The sequence below is a fragment of the Acartia tonsa genome, chromosome 9 (genome assembly GCF_053477335.1).
Source record: "Acartia tonsa isolate MP-2025a chromosome 9, ASM5347733v1, whole genome shotgun sequence".
Taxonomy (NCBI): Eukaryota; Metazoa; Arthropoda; class Copepoda; order Calanoida; family Acartiidae; genus Acartia; species Acartia tonsa.
In genome coordinates this window covers 1,617,066-1,632,778 of record NC_137268.1, presented here as the reverse complement: position 1 = coordinate 1,632,778, position 15,713 = coordinate 1,617,066, and the positions used below count along the sequence as shown (strand labels likewise).

General features: G+C 32.8%; 1 protein-coding gene across 1 annotated transcript in view; it reads right to left on the bottom strand.

Moving 5' to 3' along the window:
- The window catches only part of LOC145327988 (voltage-dependent calcium channel type A subunit alpha-1-like), a 186,549-nt gene that overhangs the window by 117,005 nt on the left and 53,831 nt on the right, over positions 1 to 15,713 (bottom strand). The window contains exons 9-12 of the mRNA XM_080171515.1: positions 12,346 to 12,437; positions 11,560 to 11,656; positions 7,834 to 7,872; positions 1,924 to 2,027 (exon numbers count right to left, since the gene is read on the bottom strand). Of these exons, the coding sequence (XP_080027641.1) occupies positions 1,924 to 2,027; positions 7,834 to 7,872; positions 11,560 to 11,656; positions 12,346 to 12,437 (332 nt within the window). The remainder of the gene's footprint in view (positions 1 to 1,923; positions 2,028 to 7,833; positions 7,873 to 11,559; positions 11,657 to 12,345; positions 12,438 to 15,713) is intronic.

Genomic DNA, 15,713 nt, shown 5'->3' with positions numbered 1-15,713 from the left:
CCAAATGAATCAACCAATCAAAATTCAATAAAAGTTCATAAAGTTGTTGTGCAAACGAAAAAGAAAACGTTATTATAAAACTTTGGGGACTAGTGTAATAAACAGCCTAATGTTCCTTCTCTACCTGAAATTTTATCTTCCACTTACTGACCGTTTTTCTGTTTATATATAAACTAACATTTTCTATGCATGTAGAAATTATCCTTGGAGAGAGGGAAAAGACTGGAAAGTTGTTTTGTCTATCCTGTAGGTGGATTCTTAAAAAAAAACTTTTTCTTAAAATCTACAAAAATTAAACAAAATCTTATGGTAATAGCCAATATATGATTTTATTTAATTTTTGTAGATTTTTTATGCGATTTTGGAGAATTATGCACAAACATTTTTAGCGAGCCTCACTAATTTTAGTGAGGCAGTGAGCCCAAAAGTTTTTTTAAGAATCGACCTCTGGTCTTCAATTTACAAATCTTTCAAACTTTGCAAAATAACTTTGAAATGGCTCTCCAGGCTTTTCTCTGTGTGTTGTTTATAGGTTTTACTTTTATTATGGAAATAGAATCGTTTTTGCCTATGCCTATAAATATAAAGGCACAAAGCAATATAAAAAAAAATCAGACCATAGTTTGTAATGCCAATTTTAAAATAGTAATGTGAGATATAATGTCGACAAAAATATCAAGCGGATATTAGTGAATTAAAATCAGTTTCAAATAAGATCTTATTAGCCTCGCTTCTAAGAATTGGCCAAATTTACTACATTATGCCAGTGATCTAAAGGGATAAGACATCCCCAATCATAAAACACAAAATTACCCCTTCTGTAGAATAAAATTAGTGGTTTAAACGTTTGAATACTCAACTTAATAAACCAACCAATTGAAATTCAGTAAAAGTCCACAAAGCCAACGAATAAGAAAACGTTAAGGTAAAACTTTGGAGACTAGTGTAATAAACAGCCTATTGTCCTCTCTTCTCTTTATCTTTATATGTGCTAATTACTGACTAACTTACCCTGAGAGTACACCAAGAACAAAGCTAAGCATGAAGAAGCTGCCCACAACAATGAGTAACTTACCCGGAGAGTACACCAAGAACAAGGTTAAGCATGAAGAAGCTGCCCACAACAATGACTAACTTACCCTGAGAGAACACCAAGAACGAGGTTAAGCATGAAGAAGCTGCCCACAACAATGAGAGACTTACCTGGAGAGTACACCAAGAACAAGGTTAAGCATGAAGAAGCTGCCCACAACAATGAGAGACTTACCTGGAGAGTACACCAAGAACAAGGTTAAGCATGAAGAAGCTGCCCACAACAATGAGAGTACTAAGAACTTACCCGGAGAGTACACCAAGAACGAGGTTAAGCATGAAGAAGCTGCCCACAACAATGAGAGTACTAAGAACTTACCCTGAGAGAACACCAAGAACGAGGTTAAGCATGAAGAAGCTGCCCACAACAATGACTAACTTACCCTGAGAGTACACCAAGAACGAGGTTAAGCATGAAGAAGCTGCCCACAACAATGAGAGACTTACCCGGAGAGAACACCAAGAACGAGGTTAAGCATGAAGAAGCTGCCCACAACAATGAGAGACTTACCCGGAGAGTACACCAAGAACAAGGTTAAGCATGAAGAAGCTGCCCACAACAATGGGAGACTTACCCTGAGAGTACACCAAGAACAAGGTTAAGCATGAAGAAGCTGCCATCAACAATGATAAACTTACCCTGAGAGAACACCAAGAACGAGGTTAAGCATGAAGAAGCTGCCCACAACAATGAGTAACTTACCCTGAGAGTACACCAAGAACAAGGTTAAGCATGAAGAAGCTGCCCACAACAATGATTAACTTACCCTGAGAGTACACCAAGAACAAGGTTAAGCATGAAGAAGCTGCTCACAACAATGAGAAACTTACCCGGAGAGTACACCAAGAACGAGGTTAAGCATGAAGAAGCTGCCCACAACAATGAGGGGAAGGAAGAAGACCCAGTTGAACACACTGCCGATTGCATCATTGGTCTAAACACAAAAAAAATAATGTAAAATATATACAATAGGACTTTAAATTTATAATAGAGGACTCTTAATGGTTTTTAAATCTAAACCTAAACATTTTCATGTTCTTTTTAAATCACAAATATTCTTTTTTTTCCAACAAAAATAAAAATATTATTTTTACTTAAACTTTTTTTACAACCAAACCCTTACGGGGCTCATTTAACATAACTTAACCTAACCAACCAAAAATAATCAATCAAAATACATTTTTTCGTTTGTGGGTCATGTTTGATATGAGGGAAACCCTATTTTTTCCAATTTCTGTCTTGAATTACAGTTTAATGTTATATTTAATTGTTGTTTCATTTAAGTTTTTTCTTCTCAATAATTGTCTCTATAAGTCTGAAGATCAAATATAGTTGAATAAATGTAGGGTAAAGGAAATCAAATGTAAAATGCAATTCAATTCTTTTTGTCTTGATATGGGTGTCGACATTTTTTATTAAAGAAAAAAAACATGGGAGGAGACAAAGAAGTGGGAGGAGTGGGGGGGGGGTGGAGGGGGGGGGAAGGTTGTGGATTTATATTTGTCCTTGATTGTGGATGGGTGGAAATTTGAATTTTGAAATCTGTTTAAAAAATGGGCGGAGTCATCCTGGAATCTAGATGATGGGAAAAATGTTTAGCCTTTATAATTTTCTTATTTGGTTGGGTTTAGGATAGAGGAAGATTTGATGTTCTTTTAAAATAATTAAAAGAGTGAAAAATGCGTATCTTTTTAATGAAACATAAATTTTCTACAAAAAATAAAAAGACCTATGGCACCCATGCTTAATCCTTTTAAATGTATAGTATGTTCTATTGCATTCTAAAGGTGAACTAAATGCATTGGGCTTGATCGTTCTACTAGATAAAAGCTCATGTTCATATAAAGAAAACCTTTTTTCAAATCGAGAGAGAACCAGCTATATTTTGCTTATACTAGTGGATACGCCCCTAGAGGCCTCTAGAGGCTTTTGAGATTCAGGGTTTGAAAGTCAACCCTAAAACTTTCAATTTTAGTTTTTAAAAAAAGAATTTTATTTTATGGAAAGGGTGTTGATTTTTTCTAGGGTCTATTAAATTTCTCCTGAGATGGTGGTATTTTCCTCAAACATATAGGTTTTAAACCTCCCATGACCTATGAAAAGCTACATTGTAAAGGAGAACCATATCGGTTCAGCGAAAAGCAAGATCCTTCGGTACAGACAGACAGACAGACACAGATCCTGTTACTTTTATATAATATTTTAAAGTTAGTATGTTTTTCAACCTATTTTTAAAAAAATTACACTATTCTAAGACATGAAGATATATTTCGATTTTAGCAATCATTTTCAATTCATTTTGTCTAAAAAATATAGGCATGAGACATTAGATAACAGCAAATATGATCAAAGATATTAAACATACATTTATATAGAACAATGTCACAAATTATTTTGAATCTCAGGTATCACCATAAAATACAGATGACTACTGATAAAGTTTGAAATAAAAGATTAAAACATTAGTTTTTTAAAAAGGAGGAGTAGGGAATAATTCTTGGCCTTGTTTGAGATATGGGGCGGGGCATAGTTTTTATTAGAGGAATTTTTTTTGATGGTTAGGAAATAGGCGGAGTTTTGGATGGTGAGTTTGGTTGAAGGCGGAGACAGAAAAAACCTGGGAGGAGACAAAAAGTGGGAGGAGTGGGGGGGTTATGAAAAGGTTGTGGATTTGTGAAAATATTTGTGATTTTGTAGTAACTTGAACAAGATTAATCTTTCTCATTGCGTTAAAACATTTTCACACAACAAATTTCAACTAATTTCTTTCTCATTGCATTCATTGCGGCCTAGAAGAGAGAATAATTCTGTAAACATGCAGGTTTGAATACGTTTTTTTTGTGACAAAAGCATATTTAATTTAAAGTTATAAGGTTTTTGTCTGGTCGTAAGGGGTTGAACCTTTCATGAATTCTTCATACGTGTCTTTTGATGGTTTTAGGCTATTTTTTGGAGTCTATACCCGCGTTGGCTCCTTTTCAATCTATTTTGAAATAAAGTGAGGGGGGTTATCTCTGCTTATAAGGGTGACTTGTAAGAGCGTTGGAAGTTAAATGATTTTATATGTGTAAAATTATATAAATGTTAATAACATTTGGAGCCAAAATGAAGGATTTATCCAAATCAGTTTTTTTTCAATTTAATCTAAAAGTTTACAGCGAATAGAAGTTAAAGTCCCGTTTTCTGACGGTCATTTTAACGGACATGCCCTAGTTTCTGGGTAACTGTGCTACAAAAAATTACTTAGAAAGAGTTATTATATAGAAATATAAATAGTTAGTAAAAATTTGATGAAAACTTTACCATTATATCGGACTTACATTTACATATACTACACCATAATAAACAAACACCCCTACGCACACACACACACTCACACACACAAACACACACACGTACACACACACACACACACACACACACACACACACACATACACACAAAAAGGCCTACCAATATGTACTTCTGTTATCGCTATTTCTACAATAACACTAAAGTTAATAATAGGAAATAAAGTAACAGGACGTTTGTTTCTTTGCTAACCACTAAAACGATCGAGTTTTCCTTTAACAGGGTAGCTTTTCATAGGTCCCGGGAAGGTTTGTAACTATTTTGGGGGAGGCTACCACCACCCTCCCAAGAGAAACCACAAAAATTCGATTTATAAAAATAAAACATTTAAAGTGCCACTAGAGGCTTCTAGGGGCGTAGCCGCTAGTACGGAATTAAAGTACTTCGTCTGTTTGACAGTCTATCACCAAATATTGCCAGATTTTTTTTTTGTAGCTCACCTATTCTTTAAAAGTAGAATCATTATCAAGTATTTTCACAATCCAACTTAAATCTACTAAAATATGTAACTTTATATAAACACCCATTTAAATGGTAGGTATTTTAAAAGAAAAGAAACGAAAATTCAAGCGTGAAATGTTTAAGAAGGGGTCTAACAACTTCAATTTACACTTGGCTGTACTACTACTAGAATGATGAAAAGCTTTTCTGTTAATATTGATTCCTGGACTTTTAAGCATAAAGCATCAAACAATATTTATTTTGTTGATTTGTTAATTTTTTTTTTATACCCGTCTGATTTTTAAGCTTCACTTTTATGAAAGGAAAATTATGTTAAATGAATGATATGACATGAGGAAAAGTTATCGGCATATGACTTGAGGAAAAGTTATCGGCATATCCCTATTGTATTGTTGTGTATTTGTGTGGTGTGGCCATGTGTGTGTGTGTGTGTGTGTGTGTGTGTGTGTGTGTGTGTGTGTGTGTGTGTGTGTGTGTGTGTGTGTGTGTGTGTATGTGTGTGTGTGTGTGTGTGTCTGTGTGTGTGTGTGTGTGTGTGTGTGTGGCCATGTGTGAGTGTGTGTGTTTGTGTGTGTGAGTAGCCATGCCTAGGAGTTATCCAATATTCTATATCGGTGTTTTACAATCATAGCACAAAACTTGCTATACACAGTCAGGCGCGTGCATAGGAATTTGCTTAGGTTGTTGCAATCGCTCTTTTGACAATAATCTTTGAAGCTAAATAAGGGGGGAGTGCTTAGATGTTTTGTTACATGAAAAAAGAGCTTATACTTTTCTGTGATATTGACCTAGGACCTATTAAACCTTTACAGGTTATTGTTTTTTTTCTAATAATTTTCTAATATGGCTAAACCATTGGGGTGTGAAACAGTTAGGGGATGAAAAAATGGGATGGCAGTCCTTTCCAAATAAAATTTAAGGATTGTATTGACACCCCTCTACCGCATGCCACTGCCTGCAAGGCTTTGCTTTTCAGAGAAAATGTTTATGCCAATTAGTTTTAGTTTTTTCATGAAATTTGTAGGTCAACAGTGCAAACAAAAAAATTAAGTATTAACATTTATTATACATTTAAAGTTTTTAGACGATTTTTTGCTAAAATTTTAAAGATGTAATAATGGAACACCTTATGTATTTGCTGTGTATATTGAACTTACTTTTGGTACATCACAAAGGATTTTTACTTAAAGGTTTGAAATTACAATTAAAACAGCCAAAACCGACCCCCCCCCCCCTTTTTTTTATTTAATCAGATTAAAAATACATCAGCCAGAGACACTTTTGTTTAGAGTTGGGCTGGAAAACGTTCGATATCCGGCATTAGAAATCTGCCGGATATCCGATAGTTTCAATATTCGGTATCCGGCCGGATATTAAAAATGGCCGGATATCCGGCCCAACCCTACTTTTCTTATATTTGTTTATTTAGCTTCTGGTCCAATGTATAAACAAGGATGACAACATCCATAAAAGCGAAGCACTGAAACGGTAGAACAAACGGACATTAACACTTGTATAGTATCTGAACTGAATAATCAGAATTTAAAAGTAAAAGAGTCGAAGCAAAATTGTAAGTAAATTTGTTGAAAAACTGCTTGAAGCAGGATAATGTTTATTGACATACTTACATTTTTGGACTTGATTATAGAGTTGATTCGCTTATAATATTGTTCTTTGTTGTCCCAGGAATCAATATACCAAAAATCAGATCAAACGGATAATTAGAACACTTAAAAATTTGTTGTTAAAAAAGTAGAAAAATCATCATGTTTAAAATGGACGTACGGACATTCTGGTAATGATTATAGAGTTGCTACGCTTTCTAAATCGTACCTAACTACTACAGAAATCATCATGCAAAGTTTGAAATCGATAGGACAATTCTAACATGCCTAAATTAACAAATAAAAGCTTTCTATCTCGGACGGACTGACGTACGGACGGACGTACGGACGGACCGACCCTAATTATAGAAAAGCTTCGCTTTTAAAAAGAATAATATCTTAAGCTTTATTCTTGCATTTAAGAATTCTATAATTTCTAACTTTTTAGTAAATGTTCTTTTCTGCTTACAATTACACTATAATATACTCTTTTTAGTGCTTGCATATGTAAAATAGTTTTCATATGAAAAATATGATTTTTCTTACTTTTTTCCTTTAGTCTTAAGATTTCTAAATAACTATCTTTAAAAGCAAAGCTTTCTATTTATAAGGGTCGTCTGTTCATCTGTCCGTTTATCCTTTCTGATAACTCTTAAATTTATGTTAGAATTGCCCTAACAATATAAAACCCTACTTGAAGCAATATATACAATCTGGAAAGCATAGCAACTTTATCATTATTACAAGAAAATATGTACATATACAAACTTTAAATAATAACGTTAAACTGTACCACAAGTGATTCCTGCCCTCAAAGCACCTAACGAATCATGAATCCCTCCCTTCCTTTTTTTCGGATATAAATTTTACAAAGCCATTATTGTCTTATTGTGACGTCATAAATTTCGGTTAAGGGAAAGAAAAAGGGATAGAAGAACCACATTTCTCACATCTCCGTTGAAAAGATCTTCTTCCCCACTTCTCTTCTCCTATCCCGAAATTTATGACGTCACAACAAAACTTTATTGTACTTTGTTGTCCCAGGAATCAATATACTAAAAATTAGAACAATCGGATAATTAGATCACTTAAAAATCACTTTGTTGTTAAAGAAGTTAAAAATCAACATGCTTAAAATGGACGTACGAACATTCGGGTAATGATTATAGAGTTGCTACACTTTCTAAATCGTACCTAACTACCACAGGAATCACAATTCTAACATGCCTAAATTAACAAAAAAAAAGCTATCCAATTCGGACGTACGGACGTACGAACCGACCCTAATTATAGAAAAGCTTCGCTTTTAAAAATGTTACTTACCCAATAAAGTATAGGAGTCCAACCCTCCATGGTAACACACTAAAATAGAAACAAAATCATTATTAATCATAATCTAAAGTAACAGGATGTCTTCGTGTACCGAAGGATCTTGCTAACCGCTAGACCGATATAGCTCTCCTTTAAAATTTTGGATTCCCATACCTAGAGTTAAAAAAAAGGTTTTTTATTGCCGCCAGAGGCCTCTAGGGGCGTAGCCACTAATAAGTATACATAGTAATACACGGTTAGTACAATGGAAGACAAATTTATCCTCCTCTCTTTAATTTTCATATGTAAAAATCTAACAGTAAAAAATTTCACCCAATTTCAAATAAGGATTTAAGGAAATAAATAAACTATATTTTTAAATAGTTAGTTGCCATAGGACTTTAGAATTTTTTAAATGGAGATTATGGCAATTCAAAGCATTTAAAACTATATTCTATTGCTCTACCTACGGACATCTATGTCTTTATTGTTCTATAATGTGTCACTTGTTTACAAAACCATTCTTGTTAACCAGGCAAAGTTTATAATATGTTAAAAAAGCGAAAAAATATTTCTAATTTTGAATTAGAATAAGCAAAATGGAAAGATTTTCACATAGAATTGTTAACTTTAACAAATATACACAGAATGGGAAATATTAAAAATTCATAGGCATGGGCCCGGGTTCGATCTTTAAATTATCCTTTTAGATTTCTGGTTCCTGGATTTTTTTAAGCAAACTTTCTAAAAGTTACATGTTAGTCTTTCAGTCTGTAACGTCTAGGTTTTTCCCTTATTCTTCCCCTTTCTACTCTTTTCCAGTATTGCTTCGGAGCCGATAAGCATACGCTGGATTAGAACCAGTTCTAAGTCATATTGAAAAATCATGTATCGTATCGAATTATAGACAATTTACTAAGAAGAATAATATAGAAAAGAGGTAATATTAATACCAGTTTTAATAGCACGGGCTATCTGTCCCAAGGGGCTAACAAAACTATAATCAATCTTATAATGTTTCATTTTACTATCCGCCGAAAGTTGTCTATAATACGATGTGAGAATAACTATTCTCTTTTAGAAACTTTTTTTCATGAATGAATTAGATAACACTCATTAGAGTCTTAGCATGAAATTTAATTGAAGACAAAATAATCTTAATTTTAACCTTTACAATTTTATTATGTTAACACAATGTTGACTTAAATAAAGTCATGAATAAGGTATAGCAAACAAGCGAAATAAATCTAAATTAATGTTTAGGAGGCAGATAAAAAGATCATCAATTCTATATTGTGTTGCCCCCCAAAGACAGCTAAATATCACGTACAGGTTTAGTGTTTTTTTTTCGAATTAATTTCGTTGTTGTCTTGTCTGCATCAAAATAATTTCAAAACAAGAAAAATTATAACCAGAAACAACGCAGAAACAATATTTAGGATATAACAAGGATGACACGATCCACATCAAAAGAAATCAAATTCAATGAGCATACAAAAGTAATTTTATAGTTCGCCCCTTAAGGGGCGTTTTACAGTAGCTTTTTGGTTAATTTAAGTTAGGTTAGGTGATTGTCCCGCAGGTCAGAGTTAGAGCCTCCCGTAGAAGCTAGAAATAAGGGGAAAGCTACTGTAGAAATACAGCGAAACGCTCTTAAGAGGCGTTGTCGCAAAAGGGACAAAACCCAAATTTATCTTCTATAAAAAATATTTATATAATATTATAGCGAAAAGATAGTGTAGGAAAAAACAAACATTGTAATAAAAATATTTTGTAATATATGACGTCTTTCGTCATAATTAGTCACATTTTTTTTACAATTAACTTCCTAGTTTTACATGTAAAAACATTTTATCTATAATACAAAGTAGCTTGATGCTTGTCCGTCTATCCGTCCTTCCCTTAAGATCTCGGTAACAACTGAACCTAAAGTGGAGACCCATTCCCAATTTTTTCGGCCAGGTAGGTTATAAAAGATGTGATGATTACCATACTCACATCATTTTCAAAATTTCCTCTTGGGACAAAGCCTCTAGAGGCTAGGGGCGAAACCGGTAGTCCTATTATATAAAGAAATACAGTTCTCAGTAAAGTAATAAGGCTAGGAGCGCATCCGCTAATATATATATATACCCTTTTAGTAGCGTAGCAACACTTTAACTTACATTATCTGTCTGACTATTATTTGATCTTTTAAAAAAATTAAAACGTTACTAGTTTGGGAAGGTGATAGATTTGACCCTGGCCTATACACTGCGTCATAACTCATAATAAAAGACGTTAAAAAGAGTTCCTAATGTTGCTATGTCTGTCTATTGCGGAACTTAAATAGTTATAATAGGGGCAAAGGTTTTCATCCTTGTTATAAATGAGTGTTTATTTTTTTTTGGAGGATTTTGTATAGATTATTCGAGGATTATTTTTAATTAATACTAAAATACGGAAACCAATCCCATAATTATATAAGGAAATTATATTCTCGTATTTATTCGAAACCGGAGGATGAGATCCGGTTCTCATCAATAAGAAAAGACTATGCCTAGCATCGAATTATATCCATTTTTCTACAAATAAAAAATATCATAAAATTAATCTTTTAATTGTACATTTTATATCTGCGGAAAGCTGATATAGTACGATGCAATCTTATGATTGTACATTTTTATATTCGTAGAAAGCAAGATATAATACGATGCTAGACATAGTTTTTTCGTATGGATGAGAACCGGTTCCTATCCACCGGATTCGAATGAATACGAGAAAGGATATTTATTCAGATGCACTCTCCCTCCTTAATCGATATAATATTACTTGGATGTTGCACCAGATTTTCATGTACTTTGTTAAAGTGATGCTTGCAGCTAGATAAAATAACATACCACCCTTCCAGCCCCATTTGCCCATCCTTTCCCCTTCTACTGTATGAACGAACTGACCAATAAATGAGGTCCCGGCCAATTTTATATCCTATATCCATTGACTTCTTGCAATAGAAGTAAATTTTAGATGCTAAAATAATTCTATTTTTAGAACCAAACAACATTATGATGATATTTTATGCATTATATTTCTTAAAATATACTGTTTCTTTTTACATTACTAGCGACTACGCCCCCTAGAAGCCTCTAAGGGCACTTAAGGTAGAAGTGGGAAAAGTCGACCTCCTCCCATTTTAAATTTGAGTTTCAAAAGAGTAAAAAAAAAATATTTTTTGGAGGGAGGTGGGTAAAGACACCCTCTCCAAAAATAGTTTAAAACCTTCCCAGGACCTATAAGAAGCTTCACTGTAAAGAAAAACAATATCGGTTCAGCGGTTAGAGAGATTTTCGGGACAGACAAAAAACGCTTACTACATTATATAATAGGATATGTTATGAATACATTTAGAGTAAAAACAAAAAAAAGAAAGAAATTAAACAACATTTGTAAGCGCAATAATAAGAAGTGTTTTTTTAAATATTATATAAAAAATTATTTTTAAAAGTATCCCTTGCTAAGGTGTTGATATACTATGAATATTGAGTTATATAGATTTTATACAGATAAATAGTTTTACATATACATATACACAGATATATTGAAAGAAAGACAGACAGATAGATAGATAGATAGATAGATAGATATGGCAAGGGTTGTTAGATCTTTTAGGTAAAAAGATAGATAGATAGATAGACGCACAGTTTATAGATAGATAGAAAAATGTATTAGTAGACAGATAGATAGATAATAAAGCTATACCTGAAAGACAGTTAGAGCAGCAAGTCCAATGTTATCGAATGATGTTATTCCATCATTTGGCCCCACCCACTTCTGCAAACATACACTCTCGTTCACACTAGAAAAAGAAAAAAAAAACATTATAGACAGCTTTCTGCGGATATTAAAATGAAAAAGGAAATACAATGATAACTACGTGTAAATATACAGTGAGGAATTAAGGGAGGGGACAATGGGTCGAATATTCAATCTTTTAGGGTCTAAAACCTTGGGTACCAGCTTAAAGTGTTCGTGAAGGATTTAGATTGAGTTTGAGGACTTTGGGTACTGGCGCACAATTGCCGCGGAATTTGTTATAAATCTAGCACACAAAAATAAAAATAAAACAAATAACACAATTTCTAGCAGACAAAAAAATTTATATTGTATTGTATTTTCCTATCCCAATGACTTTGGATCAATTGGATCTTTGATAATCAACCAATGGTGTCTGAAACATTAACACAGCCAAGTAGCAGAAAACAATTTGCTAGCAGACAAAAAATTGTCATTGGAAAAGGGGGGGAGGTAGGGTAGTTATCTGTATGTTCATCTATACTATAGATTTGTTGTTATGTAAACAGAGAGAGATGCGACGAAGCCCAATCTGATCCACTGTGTAAGGAAGACGATTCCCTTTTCTCCCATCTCTTTTGAAGAGATTTTCTTCCCCCCCCCCCGTCCCTTTTTCTTTTCCCTTTATATGACGTCATATAGGAATCGTCTTCCTCACACTGGGACAGATTGGGCTTCGTCAGAGGGGCTTACCTACAAGTGTATGCTCCGATCGGAGCCATTTCCTCAGGTCCCTCTGTGCAGGGCATTCCATCTGCAACCTCCGTCAATATCACATCTAAGTTCTACAAAGAAAGCATATTTTTACAGTGGTTTTATAGTGGTTTCCATGTTCAACTTTGATATTTCGACAAAAGGAATTTATTATAGCATAGTCAAAGATGAAAAGGAAAAAGTTGACATGTCAGTCAAAACCTCTTTTTTTAAATGTCATCTATGAGAAGCTGGTATTAACCTTATGATTTTTATTTAATGTTTGTGAAAAATTGTTTGTAATACGATGCCATACATGATTTTTTAGTATGTCTGAGAACCAGTTATAATCCAACAAAAAAATCTTATTTCATACAGTAAAAAGTTAATGAAAAAATTTTTCTTTCTCAAATATATAAAAATACTTTTTCTTCCTAATTAATCTCAATTTTTACTCTTTTTTGCAAAATGTCAAAAAGTTTCTTTATTGAATCAATTAAATTTCTTTATATTATTTAAAATCTAATGTACTTTCTTATATCGATATAAAGCCAAAAAACTGTAGCGTATCACATTGCAAATTCGCTTGTCGTTTTGAGGCCTATCTCGGACGATAGGGCGTCATAACTAAAGACGTTAAACGTTGAATCTACTGCTGCTATGTCAGAAGCACGACATTAATAGTAGATTAAAATGGCTTGACCGAAAACAGGCACAACTCATTCTTATGCACAGTTAGGACATCAGACAAAGGACGTGCAATAAAAAGGGTTGGTTATCTGCAATAATTGAGACGTTTAACCCTTCATTCCATTGACGTATAGGGCTTAGAAATTATTTTTTATTTGCGCTTATAATTAATTGAATATGTTGAAAAACCTTTCTTATCTTCTAATTTGATTTTTTTTGTCTGGCTAAGCCTATGAAAATGACAAATTTTGTTTTAATTTGATGATTCATTAACTGTGTCGTTATTAAACTATTAATATTAATTAGAACTAATTAACTCTTCCTATATTAAACTACTATTTAGTCTTTAACAAGGATGACATCATCCACAAAAGCGAAGCTCTGAAACGGTAGGACAAACGGACATTATCACTTGTATAGTACAGAACTGAATATTCAGAATTTAAATGTTTAAGAGTCGAAGCAAAATTTTAAGTAATTTTTTTTGAAAAACTGCTAATTACAGAATAATGTTTATGGACATACTTACATTTTTATGACTAGATGCTTAGCTTCTAATATTGTACTTTGTTTTCCCAGGAATCAATATACTAAAAATCAGATCAATCGGATAATTAGATCACATAAAAATTTGTTATTCAAAAACTAAAAAAAAACATGTTTAAAAATGTAATTTTTAAAGAAATCCTTATATAAAAGTCTGTTTGCAGGTCCTTAAGATCTCGCTTACCGCTGGACCGATATGGTTCTCCTTTAAAGTAAAGATTTTAATAGATCCATGGAAGGTTTATTACATTTTTGGGGGATGGAGTAAAAGTGGATGAATGTAGGATATTGTTATTTTGGCCAGCTACGAGTATCACTTAATGAAAATCTGGTAAAGCAGCTTATAGTGCATATACAAAAATTACATCATACAATAATAATGACCAATGATAGGCCAGTATACATTTTACCCTTGGTCAATAAAAATGTATACTGGCCTATAATTGGTCATTTATATTTTATAGGCACTATATTCTGCTTCAAATCTGATGCAACATCCAAGTAATAATATATCGATTGTTATATGCTACTTGTGGATATAAATATCCTTGTTTGAACTATTATCAAAATTAATATCTGTTGTGTGATGTGTCGTGCTTTTATGACAATATTTTAGCCTCTCTCTGCCAGTTAAATGTCATGTGTGACTCTCTAGTCTAGCACACACACACACACACACACACATACACACATACACACATACACACATACACACATACACACATACACACATACACACACACACATACACACACACACACACACACACACACACACACACACACACAGGCATTCATGGATATGTATTAATTAAGAAGATAAATTAATCTTCTACATATTCTAATTGTATAAACCATGAATTAAATACTTGTTAAAATAATAAACTATCTTGGCAGTTAAAAAACTACCATTTACAATTTTTTACCATCAATTGCTTAGCTGTGTAAAAATATTAAAATATGTAAAATAAAATACATATTAGGTTTATTTCATTGATTTGTCTCAAAATATTGCATCATAATGCATGTTTCTACTAGTCTTAGAGTCCTTACTATTTTGATTTATAAAATATCTACAAAAACACACTTTCTTTAAACACTTTACTTAAGTCAAAAGTACACAAATTACTATCATAAGACTAATGGAAATACTATTATTACTTGGATGTTACGCCAAATTTTAATTTTCTAAATAAAGTGAAACTCGCAACTGGCTAAAATAACGATTCCATCCTTCCACTCCCCCTAACTTCATCCCATCCACATCTACTTGATAAACAAACTGACCTATAAATTACATCCATGTTATCAACCAAAAATGGCGACAATTTTTCCTCTGTGTTAAAATATCCACGTATATTTTATATCCATTATAAGAATAATCTTTCAATGCCTTATCCCTTTAGCCATGCTTATATAGGAAAATGTGAAAAGGCAAATATAAAAGATAAATGAAGGTATGGCATGTCTTCTAGAGTTGTGTCGTCATAAATTAGAATTATTAATAGCGAAGCTTTTCTATAATTGGGGTCGGTCCGTACGTCCGTACGTAACGGATATTTTTATTTTGTTAATTTAGGCATGTTAGAATTGTCCTATAGATATATAGATCCTATTCATGTAGTAGTTAGGTACGATTTAGAAAGTTTAGCATCTCTATAATCATTACCAATCATGTTGATTTTAAACTTTTTTAACAACAAATCTTTATGTGATCTAATTATCCGATTTATCTGATTTTTGGTATACTGATTCCTATTACAATAAGGTACAATATTATAAGCGAAGCATCTTATAATCTAGTCCTTAAAATGTCAGTATGTCCTTAAACAGTATTCTGTATTTAAGAAGTTTTTCAACAAATTTACGTATAATTTTGCTAAAACTTTTATGTTTATCATATTCACTTTAGACACTTTACAAGAGTTAATGTTCGTCTGTCATACAGTTTCAGAGCTTCGCTTGTATGGATGTTGTCATCCTTGTATGAAATGGAATTCAAGTTGTAAACAGTTTTCCAAACACGTCACTCAACACAACTTGCCAAAAATTGTGTTTTATTGCTTTAAACTTTCCATAGAATTTTGTTAATTTTAGGGATACATTGAAAGGACAATCTTTTTTGAAAAAAGT